General features: G+C 33.9%; 1 protein-coding gene across 1 annotated transcript; it reads right to left on the bottom strand.

Annotated features, from left to right (window-relative positions):
- Nucleotides 1-13,245: 13,245 nt before the first annotated feature.
- Nucleotides 13,246-14,940, bottom strand: LOC125212628 (NAC transcription factor 56). Its single transcript, XM_048112843.1, has 3 exons — nt 14,621-14,940; nt 14,232-14,539; nt 13,246-14,157 (listed from the first exon to the last, which is right to left on the bottom strand). The coding sequence occupies exons 1-3, from the start codon at nt 14,802-14,804 to the stop codon at nt 13,675-13,677; spliced, it is 975 nt and encodes a 324-aa protein (XP_047968800.1). The 5' UTR covers nt 14,805-14,940; the 3' UTR covers nt 13,246-13,674.
- Nucleotides 14,941-15,220: the final 280 nt, after the last annotated feature.

The following is a 15,220-nucleotide window of genomic DNA, read 5'->3' as shown; positions in this document are numbered from 1 at the left end:
CTTGACTCCTTAGATCACAAGTACGCTCTTCCTCTTGCTATCACGTTGAGAGCGCGAGTTATCACCTTTAATTTCTGCGTATTACAAGTAAGTCTCAATCATCTACTCAAAATCATGCATGTTCCCAACGTTTCCCTTTTTCCCGTCGATTCGTCTTATAGTATCATTCAAAAATCAAGGCATGATTATCATATCACTTTCTATTCGCACCACAACTCCAGATCTATCATCAAAACATGTCACGCATGAGTGTTCCTCAACACATCCACACGCACACACACGAACACACACACACACACGCATATCGATGCACACACACACGCACATCACCCCATATTCAACAGTTGTTTCCCCTTTTTCCCGTCGATTCGTCTAATAGTATCATTCAAGAACACCGATTTATCGGTTAGATGAGAAAGATTAATATAAAAATACCTTTTCTTGATAGAACGAACGGTAGAAACAAAGTAGAATCTTGATTCTTCAATAATTCTTGAGGCTTCAATTTGAACTCTTCTCAAAAGATGAAGAAATCTTGGAGAAAAGTAGAAGAAAATTTGGGAGAGAGTGGGAGAGAGGGGAGGCGTGAGTTGGGGGGAGAGGGAGGCGTGTATTTTTTATTTAGGGTTAGAGTTTTGTCTCTTATTTATAGAGTTCAAGAATATAATCCCACAATTAAACAAATAAAAAGATTTGAGGAGATATGGGAGGAGAGTGGCGTTAATTTCGGTGAGAAATAAGGGGGTTTCGAATTTTATATGCTATTTAATTAGCATATGATTTAATATGGTATTTCACGGAGTAGAATAAAATATCACGGAGCATAATAAAAATAATAATCCTCCCCAAATAATTAGGAAATTGGCGTTAATATTGATTCCTCCATAAGGAATCAATTTCAAATATTAATTAAAATAGTATATGGCAAGATCTCCTTAGATATGGTAAGATATGCTAGGATATTTGAATTTATTCATGGAAGAGAATAAATAAGAGATCAAATAATATAATAAAATAATCCCTTCTCCCATAAATAGGAGATTTTCGAAAATCTCCATGTGTATAGGGGTCGAAAATTTTATGGAGGAAATAAGGAATAATCGGACTTTGGATTTAATTTTGATAATTATCCCAAGCAAATAATTAAATCCAATAAAATTCCTTTCCAATAAACAAAAGTGGTCGAAAATTCCAATAAAATAATGGTGCTCCTATTTAATCTCACTCATCCCTTAGGAATAATTCACCACAATATTATTTCGCCCCGCATCAAAATATTCACATAATTACATCACAAAATCCACCATTCTAATTTCACCTCCACGTCACATTTTCAACGACCTTGACCATTCCACAGCCACGTCACATTCTCTACAATATTGACTATTCAATAGCCACGTCATATAATCAACAAGTTTGACTATTCAACTCAAACTCAACTCCAAATCGCAATTAGGTCACAAAGAATCATGCAATAAATCACTCATCATTTAATCCACATACTTCATAGCATTAAAAGCATTTAATGCAAAAAAATTTATGTCTCGAAAATTAGGGTTCGAAAAAGTGGGGTGTTACAATTATACTTATATTTATTATAAATTAATACTCCCTCCGTCCCATAGAAATATGTCATATTTCCTTTTTCGTCCGTCCAATACAAATAGGCTGTATCCATTTATAGCAACTTTTTTCTCTTTCTTTTACTTTATTATTTATGGGCCTACTATCCACTACACAATTTCAACACTTTTTCTTCTTCTCCCATACTTTACCAATTATGCATTAAAACTCGTGTCAATACCAAATGGTCTATTTCTATGGGACAGAGGGAGTATAAAAAGTAGGACCTACATTCCACTAACTTTTTAAACCCACTTTCTACTAAATTTCTTAAAATCCATGCCTAATCAAAAGGGTTTAATTAATCTTGGACGGAGGGAGTAGTGAAAATCCATACCCAAAAATAATAGATTTGTGAAATCTTCATGGCCAAAATAACATTAAAGCAGTGGTGATGAAAAATATGGAGCGGAAATGAGCCATTTTCTTGGCTAATTGGTAGTATAAAACAAGCCCTTCAAATATAATAAGGCTTCGTTCGGTACCACGGAATTGAGGCTGTAGAATTAGAATTGAAGGCTCCAATTTCAATTCCTAACGCAAATTATCTGGATTTGGAATTGAATTACAATTCTAATTCATCTGAATTCCACAATTTGAATTCCATGTCAAAAGTAGAAATTTGGAATTCCAAATAGATAAAAATGACACTGTTAACACACACACAAACACACACTATACAAAAGTTACACACACACACAGTTACACACACTGTCACACACACACACAGTAACATGTGCACACGCAAACACACACTATCACACACACATGCAGTAACACACACAGTTACACACGCGTGCACACAAGATCTTTTCCTTCTATGATGAGGAATAATCTTCCCCTATAAATAGGACCTCAAGCTTCATCAATAGAGAGTTTTTTTTCCGACACACAACAAGAACACATTCATAGAGATCAAAAGCTAGAGTATTTCAATTGTGCAAGGAGTTGAAGAAGGATTTTAAGAACATCAAGAACGACAAGGATTCAACCTACGGGTTTTATTTGCTTTAGTTTTATGTTCAGATTGCTTTCCCTTCAATCTATGTTTTTAGTTTATTCAGTCATGTGTAACTAAACTCATAGGATTCTAGGGATGTGTTAGTAGCAACTTTGGTTATACAATTCCGTTTTCTATTTAATATCCGTTTTGTTTTTACTTTGTTTCTTCCCTAAGTTAATCATGATGCTTCATAATTGAGTGACACAATTATGTATGATTCAATACAACTTGCTTCATAACTGTGACAGAGTTCTAGCGAGTTAGATCGACTTAGTAGACACTACAGTTAGCTTCCTTTAAAACGGCACTGTTAATTGAGAGTGAGGACTTTTCAAGGGTCTTAGGAGCTTTTTGGAGTTACGTGTTAGGATTGACAACCCTAATGTTAGTAATCAACGTTTGTATCGCATGAGCATAAGCTAGGTGACTCGTCCTTTCAAAGTATTAACTGTGCTAGGGTATTGTAGTTTGGAATTTGTATAACCATTAAAGCGAAAGCACATCCCTGGAATTCCCCTTATCTCTATACTTTTCTCTCCGTGATTTGCTTGTTTTAGTTGTTTACTGTTTTTAATATTTACTGTTTTCAAAAAGTTACAAAAATTCTTGTTTCTCCAGGATAGTAATTGAGTTCTAGTAGAAGATAGACACTTTGTGTACATCTTCCCCGTGTTCGATACCCGGTACTAACCTTTTGCTATACTATACCTACTCTGTATACTTGCAGGTATTTATAGTGCAAATAAAAAGTGCATCAGCAGTTACATACAGTTACACACACTGTCACACACACAGTTACACACACACGTACACAACAACACATACACACACAATCACACACACACAGAGAGTTACATACAGTTACACACACTGTCACACAGACACAATTACACACACTGTCGCACACACAGTTACACACACACGTACATAGCAATACGTACACACACAATCACACACACACACACGCACACACACACACACACTGGAACACACACACACAGTAACGCGTACACACAGTTACACACTGGCAAACACACACACAAGCACGCAGTAACACGTACACACATTGTCACACACACACAGTAACACGTACACACACTGTCACACTCACACAAAGTAACACGTACACACACACAAACACACAGTTACACACACGAACACACACTACACATATTACACACTCATGTGAGTGTGTGTGCATAATTTCTATAAATTCAATTTCCTATCATTTTTACCGAACAAAGGATTTGGAATTGAATTATAATTCAAATTCCGTTAAATTCAACTCGATAGATAGTATAGAAATTTGTGTATTTGGAAGACCTTGATGATTTAATAAATCAAGATTTTATCATAACTACTGTTTAGAGTGACGGGAAAGCTACAGTATATTTCCTCCGTCCACGAAAAATAGTCTCATTTTTTGCCATTTTGGAATGTCCACAAAAAATAGTCTCATTCTATAAATGAAAAGTCTCTCTCATACTTTATCCATTTTTTCTCCTCTTTCCCATATTTTACCTACTTTTTCTCCATATCTTTATTACTTTACTTACTTTTTTCTCTATATCTCTTTTACTTTATCAAATTTCTAATGTGTTGTCTATAAATGAGATTATTTTTTATGGATGGAGGGAGTATTTAATAAAAATTGAAGAATAAAAATCCCTTGCTCTTATTTCAGGATCCCAATAATTTTCTTAGTTAAAAAAAATAATAAAAACATTAAAATTATAAAAAAAAAAAAGTAGATTATTATATAGAAATAAGGCTCTTTTTTTTTACTATATTTTGGTAGAGCCGAACCTGCCAAACAAACCGGATGTATTTTTGGTATTGTGACTATATTTTCGTCTTAATATAGTTAGAAAATGAGATATAACCAAATAGAAACTCTAAATATTGTATAAACTCTAAACCTATGATTTGAACCGTTAGAAAATGTCAACAGATGACAAAATAACAGTAACAAAAAATATCAATACCGTGTCAATGGTTAATATTATGTTGATACTTTGTGGACATTTTTTGTTGTTGTTATTTTGTCATTTGTTGATATTTTTTAACAGTCCAAATCATAATTTAGAATTTATACAATATTTAGAGTTTGCATGTTATCCCTTCATGTTAGAAAACTCTCTAAAAGATATTACCATATAGCACTCCATACTCATTTAATATCAATTCTCAATTTTCATTATTCGGTAACAAAATTATATATAGATAATTTTACTTTCAATTAATTCAACAAGTTACGTAATTACTAGGGACTCGTTTGATAAAAAAGATGAGATATGAGAAGATATGTAAAACAAGATAAGAAATACGGGCTTCATGTCAAGATATGCAAAGATATATTTTTTTTTCCGTTGTTGTTTGATAGAAAAGAAATTATCTAAATTTGTATTGTATATTAAATAACATGGCTTAACTTGACAAATTGGTGAGATACATAAACAAGGTTAATGTTATAATTTTGGTAAGATTAGATAGGACCCTGGTCTTATATTGGACTTTGAGTTAAGCTTAACTATGATATCAAACAATTAGAAATGTCCATATATAATTCTCTATCTTGGTATTACTAACTTATCAAACATGCCAGTACAAGTCTAAACCAATATTAATGGGCCTAGACCTAAATTACAAAACGAATATGTCATAAGCCCACGCCACCAAAACCGACCCATATAATTTCTGTTAAATCTTGGGTCGAGTTCTTTCTTTCTATTATTGGGCCTAGACCTAGACGGAAACTTAATCATTTTCATTCCAATTCTTGTAGCCTAAAATATTTATACTTAATGTTATCGTTTTTTTTTCCAACTGAGGCAGGCAAAGTCTGATATCAAAACAAAACTAATGAATATAAGAAACACCTATTCTATCATACAACAATCAATTATAGAGCTTTACATAGACTGTTTCCAACACATGCATCCCCTATGGAAGCTATCTCCCCTCTAATACTCTCTCCACCCGCCATTAAATGAGGGGAGCAAGAATAAGAGGCATGTTTGCAAGTGATCCCCACGTACTATCTCATTCTACTAACTTTTTATTATAAAATCAATACTCCATTCCTCCCATAAAAAAAGACACTTTCCTTTTTAGCATGTCCCATAAAAATACTCCATTCTTTCCATATTAATAAATGCATATCTTTTCGACTCAGAGATTAAGAAATAGATATTTAATACTCCACCTGTCCCCACAGAAATAAGCCATTTACTCTTGGCACGAGTTTGAATGCGTAATTGGTAAAGTAAGAGAGAGAGAAAACAAAATAGTTGAAATTGTGTAGGGGATGGTGGGGTCCATAAATAATAAAGTAAAAAAGGACAAAAAGTTGTCATAAATGGATATAGACTATTTCTATGGGACGGACGAAAAAGGAAATACTCCCTCCGTCCCACTTTAAGAGTCCCAGTTGAATTCGGCATGGATTTTAAGAAATGTAAATGAAAGTTGGTGAGAAAAGATATTGAAATGTGAGTCCTACTTTTTTTAATTAGTTTTATTATAAAATGTGAGTTAAAAAAGGTTAGTGGAATGTGAAGCCTTACCATTTATGGAATATTCCAACCGGGACTCCTAAAGTGGGAAGAAGAGAGCATAATCTATTTCTATGGGACGAAGAGAGAAGAGAATATATAAGTGGGGAGAACAAAGTAAGAGATATGAAAAGAATAAAGTATGAGAGAGAGCGCGTATATTGCTTTTTACCAAATATAGAAATGTCTCTATTATATGGAATATCTCAAAAGGGAATACGACTTTATCATAACATGGAACAGAGAGAGTATCTCATTTTCATTTATGAAAAGTTCTACCAAACTAATTACCTATATACATCAATTTATTTTCAATTTATACCACTAAGACCCACTATTAAACGTACACTTACAATATGAGTCTCATTATCCACTAACACTATTTTAACTACCCTTTCTCTCTATCTCTCTTACTGTACCAATTATGCATTGATTTCCGTGTCATCCCAAATATCCTTATTTTTTTTAGACTGTTTTAAGTTTCAATTTTTGTTTGCTTATATATTAGGAATGTAGGACTACAATGAGATTAGTACCAATTACATAGAATATACTATATAATATTTTAATAATAGATCATTATATATTGTTATAAGGGAGTGTTAGGGTGCCATCACCTCTTAAAATAACACCATATCATCATTCCTAGCCAATCATTTGTACACGTGGACGAATAATAAGCTGCCATGTGGCAAAAAAAGGGGTGAAAAACACGGCCAGCAATATGCAACACTGTATACAATAATTTTTCTCGGCCAGCAATATCCAACACGCTATACAACAATCTATATACGCTATACACGCTATAGATTACTAGTGTTTTTAATATTGTTGTGTAGCGTTTATAATATTGCTGTATATGTTGTGTCACGGTGTCACTTTAAGAGGTGTTGTCATTTTAACACAAACCTATTGGTATATAGTTTCATAGTATATCATGATACCAATTTTAAAATAAGTTACGAGAGCATACTATATACAGGATATATTAATAAAAAATAAAAATTATGAATTTTTTAAGTATAGAAAAAGTGATAAGAAATAAAATATGAATTAAAACACCCCATTCCTAATTTAAATACCTAATTAAAAATTGAATATGAGATGAATAATAAAAATAATTATTACTCCATATATTTTAAAATTTTCTTATTACCTAAATATTCAATTTAATATTACTTTTCCTTTAATTTTACGAAAACTAGAAGTCAAATATGTGCATTTAATTGTTTATATGTGTGTATGGAAATATGTACTTACATGTGGAATATTTAAACTATACATATTTTGCGTTTTCATATAAGCATTTAGTTGGTGGTAGGACGTATGTAGTACTCCCTTCGTCCCATTTTAGGAGTCCCGATTGAGTTTGGCACGGGTTTAAGAAATATAAAGAAAAATTGGTGAAAAAAGATATTACAATCGGGACTCTTAAATTGGTGAAAAATATAAAGAAAGTGAGTCATACTTTTATATATTAGTTTTATAATAAAATGTGAGTGGAAAAATGTGAGTGGAATGTGAGGCCTATTACCAATTATGAAATATTACAACCGGGACTCTTAAAATGGGACCCCCAAAAGTAGTAATAAGCGACGGGACAGAGGGAGTATCTATTAGTTAAATCATTAGCAGAAGGGCATATCACAGCATATTTTTACCGTGGTAAGCCTTGACCACGGTATATTTTCTCGTATTATCACGACAGATGTAAACAAACACCAAGCTGTTAATTACCTATTTACACCAAATATCAGCTATAATCTGTTTCACTTGGACATAATTACAATATGTACATTTTTAGTCCCACAACTTAAGGCTGGTACAATTTTATAGTCGTGAAATAATTCCAGACGTCGGTCAGTTTCTTAATTTTTGCTTTTCTAATTATACCAATTAATTTTTATTTACTAATCTCAGTTACCTTTTCTCTTCCCTTTCGCCGGAAACGTCAAATTTAGGGGTTGCTGGCTATAATTTCTTTATTTTCATAATAATACATTCACAAAAACAAAACTTATAAATATAATTGGCAAATAATACGCGTTTAAAATGAACATACTTTGGGTGAAGTGTATATTAATAATTACGTAGAGGGTATGTATGATTTAATAATCACATATTATAACTTACTGTTTATATTAAATTAAATGTACATATTAATTTAATTGAAAATGGAACATCAAATGCTCATAATTAAGCGTCTTTCAAACTCTCTTTTGTGACAGTTTGTGATCTGTCGCTGATATATATACGTGAAACAAATCCTAAAGGTTGCAATTAGGCCAAAATAGTGAGTATACAAAAACATTTTTGAACTAAAATTGTCACCTTCCTATGTACCCTTTCATTTATAGGGCTGTGATCAATTGAGATTTTTTATACTAATTGAGAAATGAGATACAATATCAACCACTCATTTAATATTAAATGAGTGGTCCAGATTTTGCCACATAAAAAATATTTTTAAATTAATTAATTATGGAAGGGCAGAATGGTAATATCATAGTACATTTTATTCAATAAATATATTTTTTTAATTTTTAGTTTGATTTTTATTTATTTATTTATCTTTAATTTTTTTAAATTTTTTATTAATTTTTTTTAAATTTTTTCAACTACATAGACAATTCATGTCAACAACACACATATAATATCAACTACATATACAATTCATGTCAACTATGTGTACAATTCATATCAACTACATACATATACTGTCAACTACATATACACTTCATGTCAACTACACACATATAATGTCAACTATGTGTACAATCCATATCAACTACATACACAATTCATGTCAACTACACACATATAATGTCAACTATGTGTACAATTCATGTCAACTACATATACAATTCATGTCAAAAAGTATTTATTGAATAAAGTTGTTGACATTTGATGTGTAGTTGACATGAATTGTATATGTAGTTGACATAATTTTTTTTTAAAAAAACAATATTTTTTTAAAAAAAAATTAATTTTTTTTAAAAAATAAAAATTTAGAAAATAAAAAAAAATTAAAAAAAAATATTTATTGAATAAAGTCGTTGACATTTGATGTGCAGGCTATTGACGATAATACCCCCTAGTTGACATAAACTACATGTTGTTGACATTTCATAAATATTCTGGATGAGTGGCTGAGATTGCATCTCAATTCTCAATTAGGTTCAAAATTCTCAACCTAACAAGACCATATATATATATATATATACTTACCTCATCCCAAATTAATTGACACTAATTTCCTTTTCCATTTGCCTCCAATTAACTGACATCTTTACTTTTTACTAATTTTGATAATGGAACCAACATTCCACTAACTCAATCCACTCACATTTTATTATAAAATTGATATATAAAAATAGGATTCAAATTCTTTAAATTTTTCCACTCACTTTCTACTACATTTCTTAAAACTCGTGTCAAGTCAACCGGTGCCAATTCATGAGGGACAAAGGGAATATACATGTAGGCAAACTTCCTTAAAAGTCATGAACTTTTGCGATTTTTCGGTTCTTCTCATGAACTATGAAAGAAGCATACAAAGTCATGATCTTATCAACCATGCGCCGTTTTTCCATGTCGGGTAAAACAAATAGTTTTTTGAACTAAAACTGTCACCTTCCTGTGTACCTTTTCATATACATATATATAGGCAAATTCCTTAACAGTCACAAACTTTGCGATTATTCGATTTTTCTCATAAACCACAAAAGTAACATATAAAGTCATGAACTTATCAACCGTGCGCGTTTTCCCATGTTGGGTATTTCGGCTACGAAGTGAGATGACGCCTTTTTTAGCTGACGTGGATGGTGACTTGTTAAATCTAATTTGGGCACATTGCCTTAAAAGTCACGAATTTTTCAAAAATTCCGATTTTCCAATGAGCTTCGAAAGTAGCATACAAAGTAATTTGAGCGAATAGTTGAAGACAAGAACGAAAAATGGACGACGATAATTTCTTGAACGATGACATCCCTCGCCTCATCCTTTATTCCCCACCACAAATCAGGCGCTGGTGTCAGCTAAGATCAATATCGGGTAGAGTGAGATGATATAATTTGAGTTAATTGTCGAAGACGAGGTTGTCGTCGAATTTGGGGAATGGCATTTGGATTCTGGAAGAGTGGGAGCAGGTTCTGAAACTCTAGAAATTCAAGGTCTTATGCCCCTCCACTGCATGCCAGCGGCGACTCTGCCCTCCACTGATTTTTTATAATTGTTTGATTCTGCAGCAAAATTGTCGATTCCCGAGTCTCGAGTTGATCAGAAACAACGAGATGACGACAGTGGATTTGAAGATCCGATGGTGTCGCCAAAGGCATTGGTGGATCAGCCATTGTTGTTGTTGTGGGTGTGAGAAAGTTTGGCAGGTTTTCTAGACGAAATTGGTGATAGATGAAGTTAAATTTGTTAAAACTTCTCCAAGAATGTTTTGAGTTGTTCTGGACGAAATGGGCTTCGCTGATTGCTTTCCATGACTTGTATGATCTGTGGGGATACGAAATCCACCCTCTTTAGCCGGCAAGAAATTCAAGCGCACAAGGGGCTTATCACAACTATGAAATTTAGCTTTGTATGGCTTGTATGCCACATTTGTAGTTCATTGGAAAAACCAGAATTTTTGAAAAGTTCATAACTTTTTAGTAGTTTGCCTTGAATCGGTTAAAGCCACGTGTACTTCCTGGTTAAAATTTTATTCGGCGTTTCCATGTAGGAATTCAGACTAGCCACGTCTACAGAATTTTACCGGGAATTATCGGAGTCGGTCGGAGAAAATTCCCTATTAGTTCATGACTTTGTATGCTCTTTCGATAATTCACAGAAAAATAAAAAAATTGCAAAAGTTTATAACTTTTATGGCAGTCTGCCTATATAATTATAGACCTCTTGTTTCTTAGTCGTCAACTAATTATTCATAGTTTATCAAAAAATAAAATTATTCATGTTACAAGTTATTTAAGTTGTGGTAGTATTGTAAGAATAGTTGGGTGTAACCGATGAGACAAAGATTGGAGATCGAGGGTGTGGTCCTTATCCATTTTTAACCAAATGGCCAGAGAGATCAGTTCTTGCATTTGGGAATGAAATTTAAAAGGCCTTTGAGATGTCTACAAATCAGCAAATGGAATAGTCAAAAGAATTGAATATAATGTGAGAATAGTGGAAGAAATATAAATGTGATATATGGATGTTAACGTTAGATATGGCATCTAAGAGAGTAGATGCATGCACATGTGAGCGTATGAAGTGGATACGGAGTGTATATGTATGTTTATGCTTATGCTTATGCTTATGCTTATGCTTATGGTGAAAGCTCCTTTCACAAGAACTAAAAATATCTAGTTCATCTCCATCCTCGCCATTATCTATTTTCCATTTCTAGCACTTGTGGGATCAAATTATGTGTTAAAGTTGTTTTGTACTCTTTCCTTTTATGGAAATCTGATTAACCATAATTAATTTGTGAGGTTTCAGATAAAGATTCCTTTTAATGTTATGACAGGTGAGATGGTCCCTATATCATCAAGGACAAAGCCTAATTAATTTCACCCATTTCTGATGTACCAATTCCACCACCCTCTTTATTTCCTTTCTTAATTCCCTTTTAACCTTTTTAATTACTGTCTTCTTACTTTTGCCTCACTACTATTTATTTATTCTTCCGATTACTTTTTTTTTTTTTAATTTCATTTTATATATAAATCTGAGTTTTTTGTCTAACAATTAAATATCTACTTGACTCCTATTAATTGTTGTGAATATGAAAAAACCTAATATGCTATGGTGGTAGAATTAGAATATACGTTGGCCAGGTCTTTTCAGACTAGGATGAAAACGACAGCCACACCGTGATTTCTGTTGATTTTTATTTAATTTCAATTCTCTGAATTGAATTAATTTGTCAAGTTAATGGCGATGTAAGTGAAGATGGGATTAGGACAGCAATATTGAGACAATGGTGTGGCTAATACGGTATTAGCGAGTTAATTTTCTTTGCTAATTTTGATGAATGCTTTATCTGCATCAAAAGTTATTTTACCTTGTTTTGATAAAACAAAGAAAATGATGGCAAACGAATAATTCAAAATAGCTTGTCTGCACTGCTTACTTTCCATGAGGAAATGTATCTCAACTAGTATTAGGTAAATAAACTAAAATATTTAATTAATTTTGTCTTCTCTTTTGAAATATAAATAAAAAAGAAGGATGTATATCATGTTGGCCATGCATCTATGTAAATGTTCGAAAAATCTATCAACCCTATTTTCAATAAAGGAAATAGTGGGAATATATTTCTTTGCGATCTTGGCCAAAAAACAAGAACAAAAAAAGAGGGGAATATATTTGTTTTGAGTTATTGAATTTAATCCATTATTCATTATAAAAGCTCGCATATTCGTCTCTTTTAATCGTGAACATGCATGCGTAGGAACCTTAGGCCGGATAACTCAAAGATAGAAGAATTATCTACCTCACAAACGGATATATATTCTCTTTTGTAGAATTCTTCTGGATCAGTGTTGTGAATATTTTGTGGTTTTATATATTTTGCTAAAACATGCTACCTAGGAGTTTTTTAGAAGATGACTTTTCTAAATCATGAGGGGTAACAATTTTCTCTGAAATGGAACATTAATTAATGAAATAGTAGCTAGCTAGCCAATTAATTTGGACTCGTATATATATTTTGAACCATGTTCTGAGAGTAGTGGCAATAGCTAGCTATCTCTTTTTTTGTAATTCCATCACCAGCAAACTGCAAAAGTCCATCATACTAAGTCGGTATAAGAAAAATAATTCAACCATTGCAAAATACTAAAAAAAAATCATGATAATATACATCTTATGTTTAGGGTTTTCTGGGTGCAAAACAATCCCACCATGATTTGTCACAAAACTGAAATATGTAAAAAGGTATTAAATCAATCAATACTGATCATAAATATAAAGAAAATCATAGATAACCTGATACAGACATATGGAGTATATAAGTGTAAAATTTATAAGAGATAAAATTGCTAATATTGTATTCTAAGGACAAAATGATTACTAAAATTGATTTATTCAACTTCTCCACAACAAGATGAGTACAGGATTCCTATAATTAGTTTTTACACCTACTAAATGACGATTTATATATGTTGATTAACAAAATAAATATATATTACAGCTAATAACATACTGTCTCATCTCATCTCTTCTACACAAAAACTTACTATATAAATACAGTATTAATTTGTGTATATTTTCCTGTATCTACAATCAAAATCTGATCCCATAATAGTAAATTCTAGCACTAATATAATAAATCTTGATCTCCTCCAACACAAGCAAGCATCATCATCATCTGTTTCCTCAGCTTGTTGCATAATTTAGAGTTTTTAAAAATGGATTCAATCATACTTACAAATTCTAACCAACTTATATACATACATACATACATACATAAATATACATATATGATGTATATAATAATCATGTGTACCAATTGACCTGATGATATGGTTGCTGCCCGAAAACCCCATCTCCGAGGTTTCCGAGCATTGCCTGCTGTTGTTGTTGTTGCTGCTGCTGCTGTAGCTGGCTTAGAATGGTGGCGTCGTCGCTAGCGGCTCTGGCTCCATCGCAGCTCTCAGCCAAGAATCTCTTGGTGGAGGGCGAGGTTCCAGCAGCCGCGGCGTCATTCCAATAGAGGCCGGGATTCATAGCCCTCTTGAGGCTATGCGGTGGAAGGAGAGCATTGGCGTTGGCCAAATGGGGATTCATGGCTACGTCGTTCATCATCCCTTCATACAGACTGTGGTCGCTTTCGATAAATTTATGATGGCCCACCGAAGGCATAGTTATCGTCTGAGGATTCATCAATCCCATCACGTCGTGTATGTCGTCGCGCTCCTGATCCAACGGCCGCGCAGCGTTGTTCTTCTTGTATATCCGACACAGGACCCAGTCGTCCAACTGTCAAATATAATATAATATAAGATTATCGTCATCAAACAGAATTCTGTTGGAGACAGACGGTTACAACTTACCCTTAGTGACCCCTTTTTGTTGATGAAATCACAACCCGGAGGCTTGGAGCTAGGCTTGTTATCCACGAGCCTGTACTCATGCATGATCCAGTTCGTCTTGATCCCCTTCGGCGGCTTTCCTCCGTAGAAAACAAGGGCTTTTTTCACCCCGACCTTCTGCGACCCTCCCCCAGTCATCACCGGCTTGTCCGTCCCTGTCGCCTTCCAGTACCCGGACGTGGCCGCCCTGTTCGGCCTAGCCCCGTTCGGGTACTTCCTGTCCCTCGGGCTGAAGAAGTACCATTCCTGATCTCCAAACGAAGCCTTGGCTGGAGTTTGTATAACATAATTATCATTAATTATTTGACCGGTAATTACAATAACTATACATGTTTGAAATTTGGTTATACCTGGGAGCTCCCAGGGATCAAATTTATAGAGATCGACTTCAGCGATGATGGCGGCCGGCAAGGGCGCGGAGGCGATCTTCTTCTTTAGATAATACACCACCAGCTCCTCGTCGGTCGGGTGGAACCGGAATCCCGGAGGCAGCTGCGGCTGCTGTGATCCGGTCGACGAATCGGTGCTCTCCATCCGACTCCAACACTTGTGATTAAATTTTAGTATTTCTCCCAATCTTGATGAGATGAGGAATTTGCAGTAGAAACACAGTAAAAGGGAAGACAAAAAAATTTAGTAGTAATGAAAAATTGAAATACCGTGAGGTACTAATATGTTATGGGTTTGTAGTAGGCTACAGCCTCTTCTCTTTATTATAAACCGTATATACGCTCGGACTATGCTACGGTGTGGCGCGGTGCAGTGACCCTCCACTGAAAGCGCGCCACGTCATCAGCGAATGAGAAGCGAAAATTAGGCGATTAATAGACCGACACGCACGTGATGGGGGGGCGAATAGAGGGGAGACACGTGGAGGGGGCCATGCGAGTGGGCCCCACATGGCGACGCAGAGGCAAACAGAAATATATTGTGATAAGACGAAGGATAAG

The sequence above is a fragment of the Salvia hispanica genome, chromosome 3 (genome assembly GCF_023119035.1).
Source record: "Salvia hispanica cultivar TCC Black 2014 chromosome 3, UniMelb_Shisp_WGS_1.0, whole genome shotgun sequence".
Classification (NCBI taxonomy): Eukaryota; Viridiplantae; Streptophyta; class Magnoliopsida; order Lamiales; family Lamiaceae; genus Salvia; species Salvia hispanica.
This window is presented reverse-complemented; position numbering and strand designations above follow the sequence as displayed.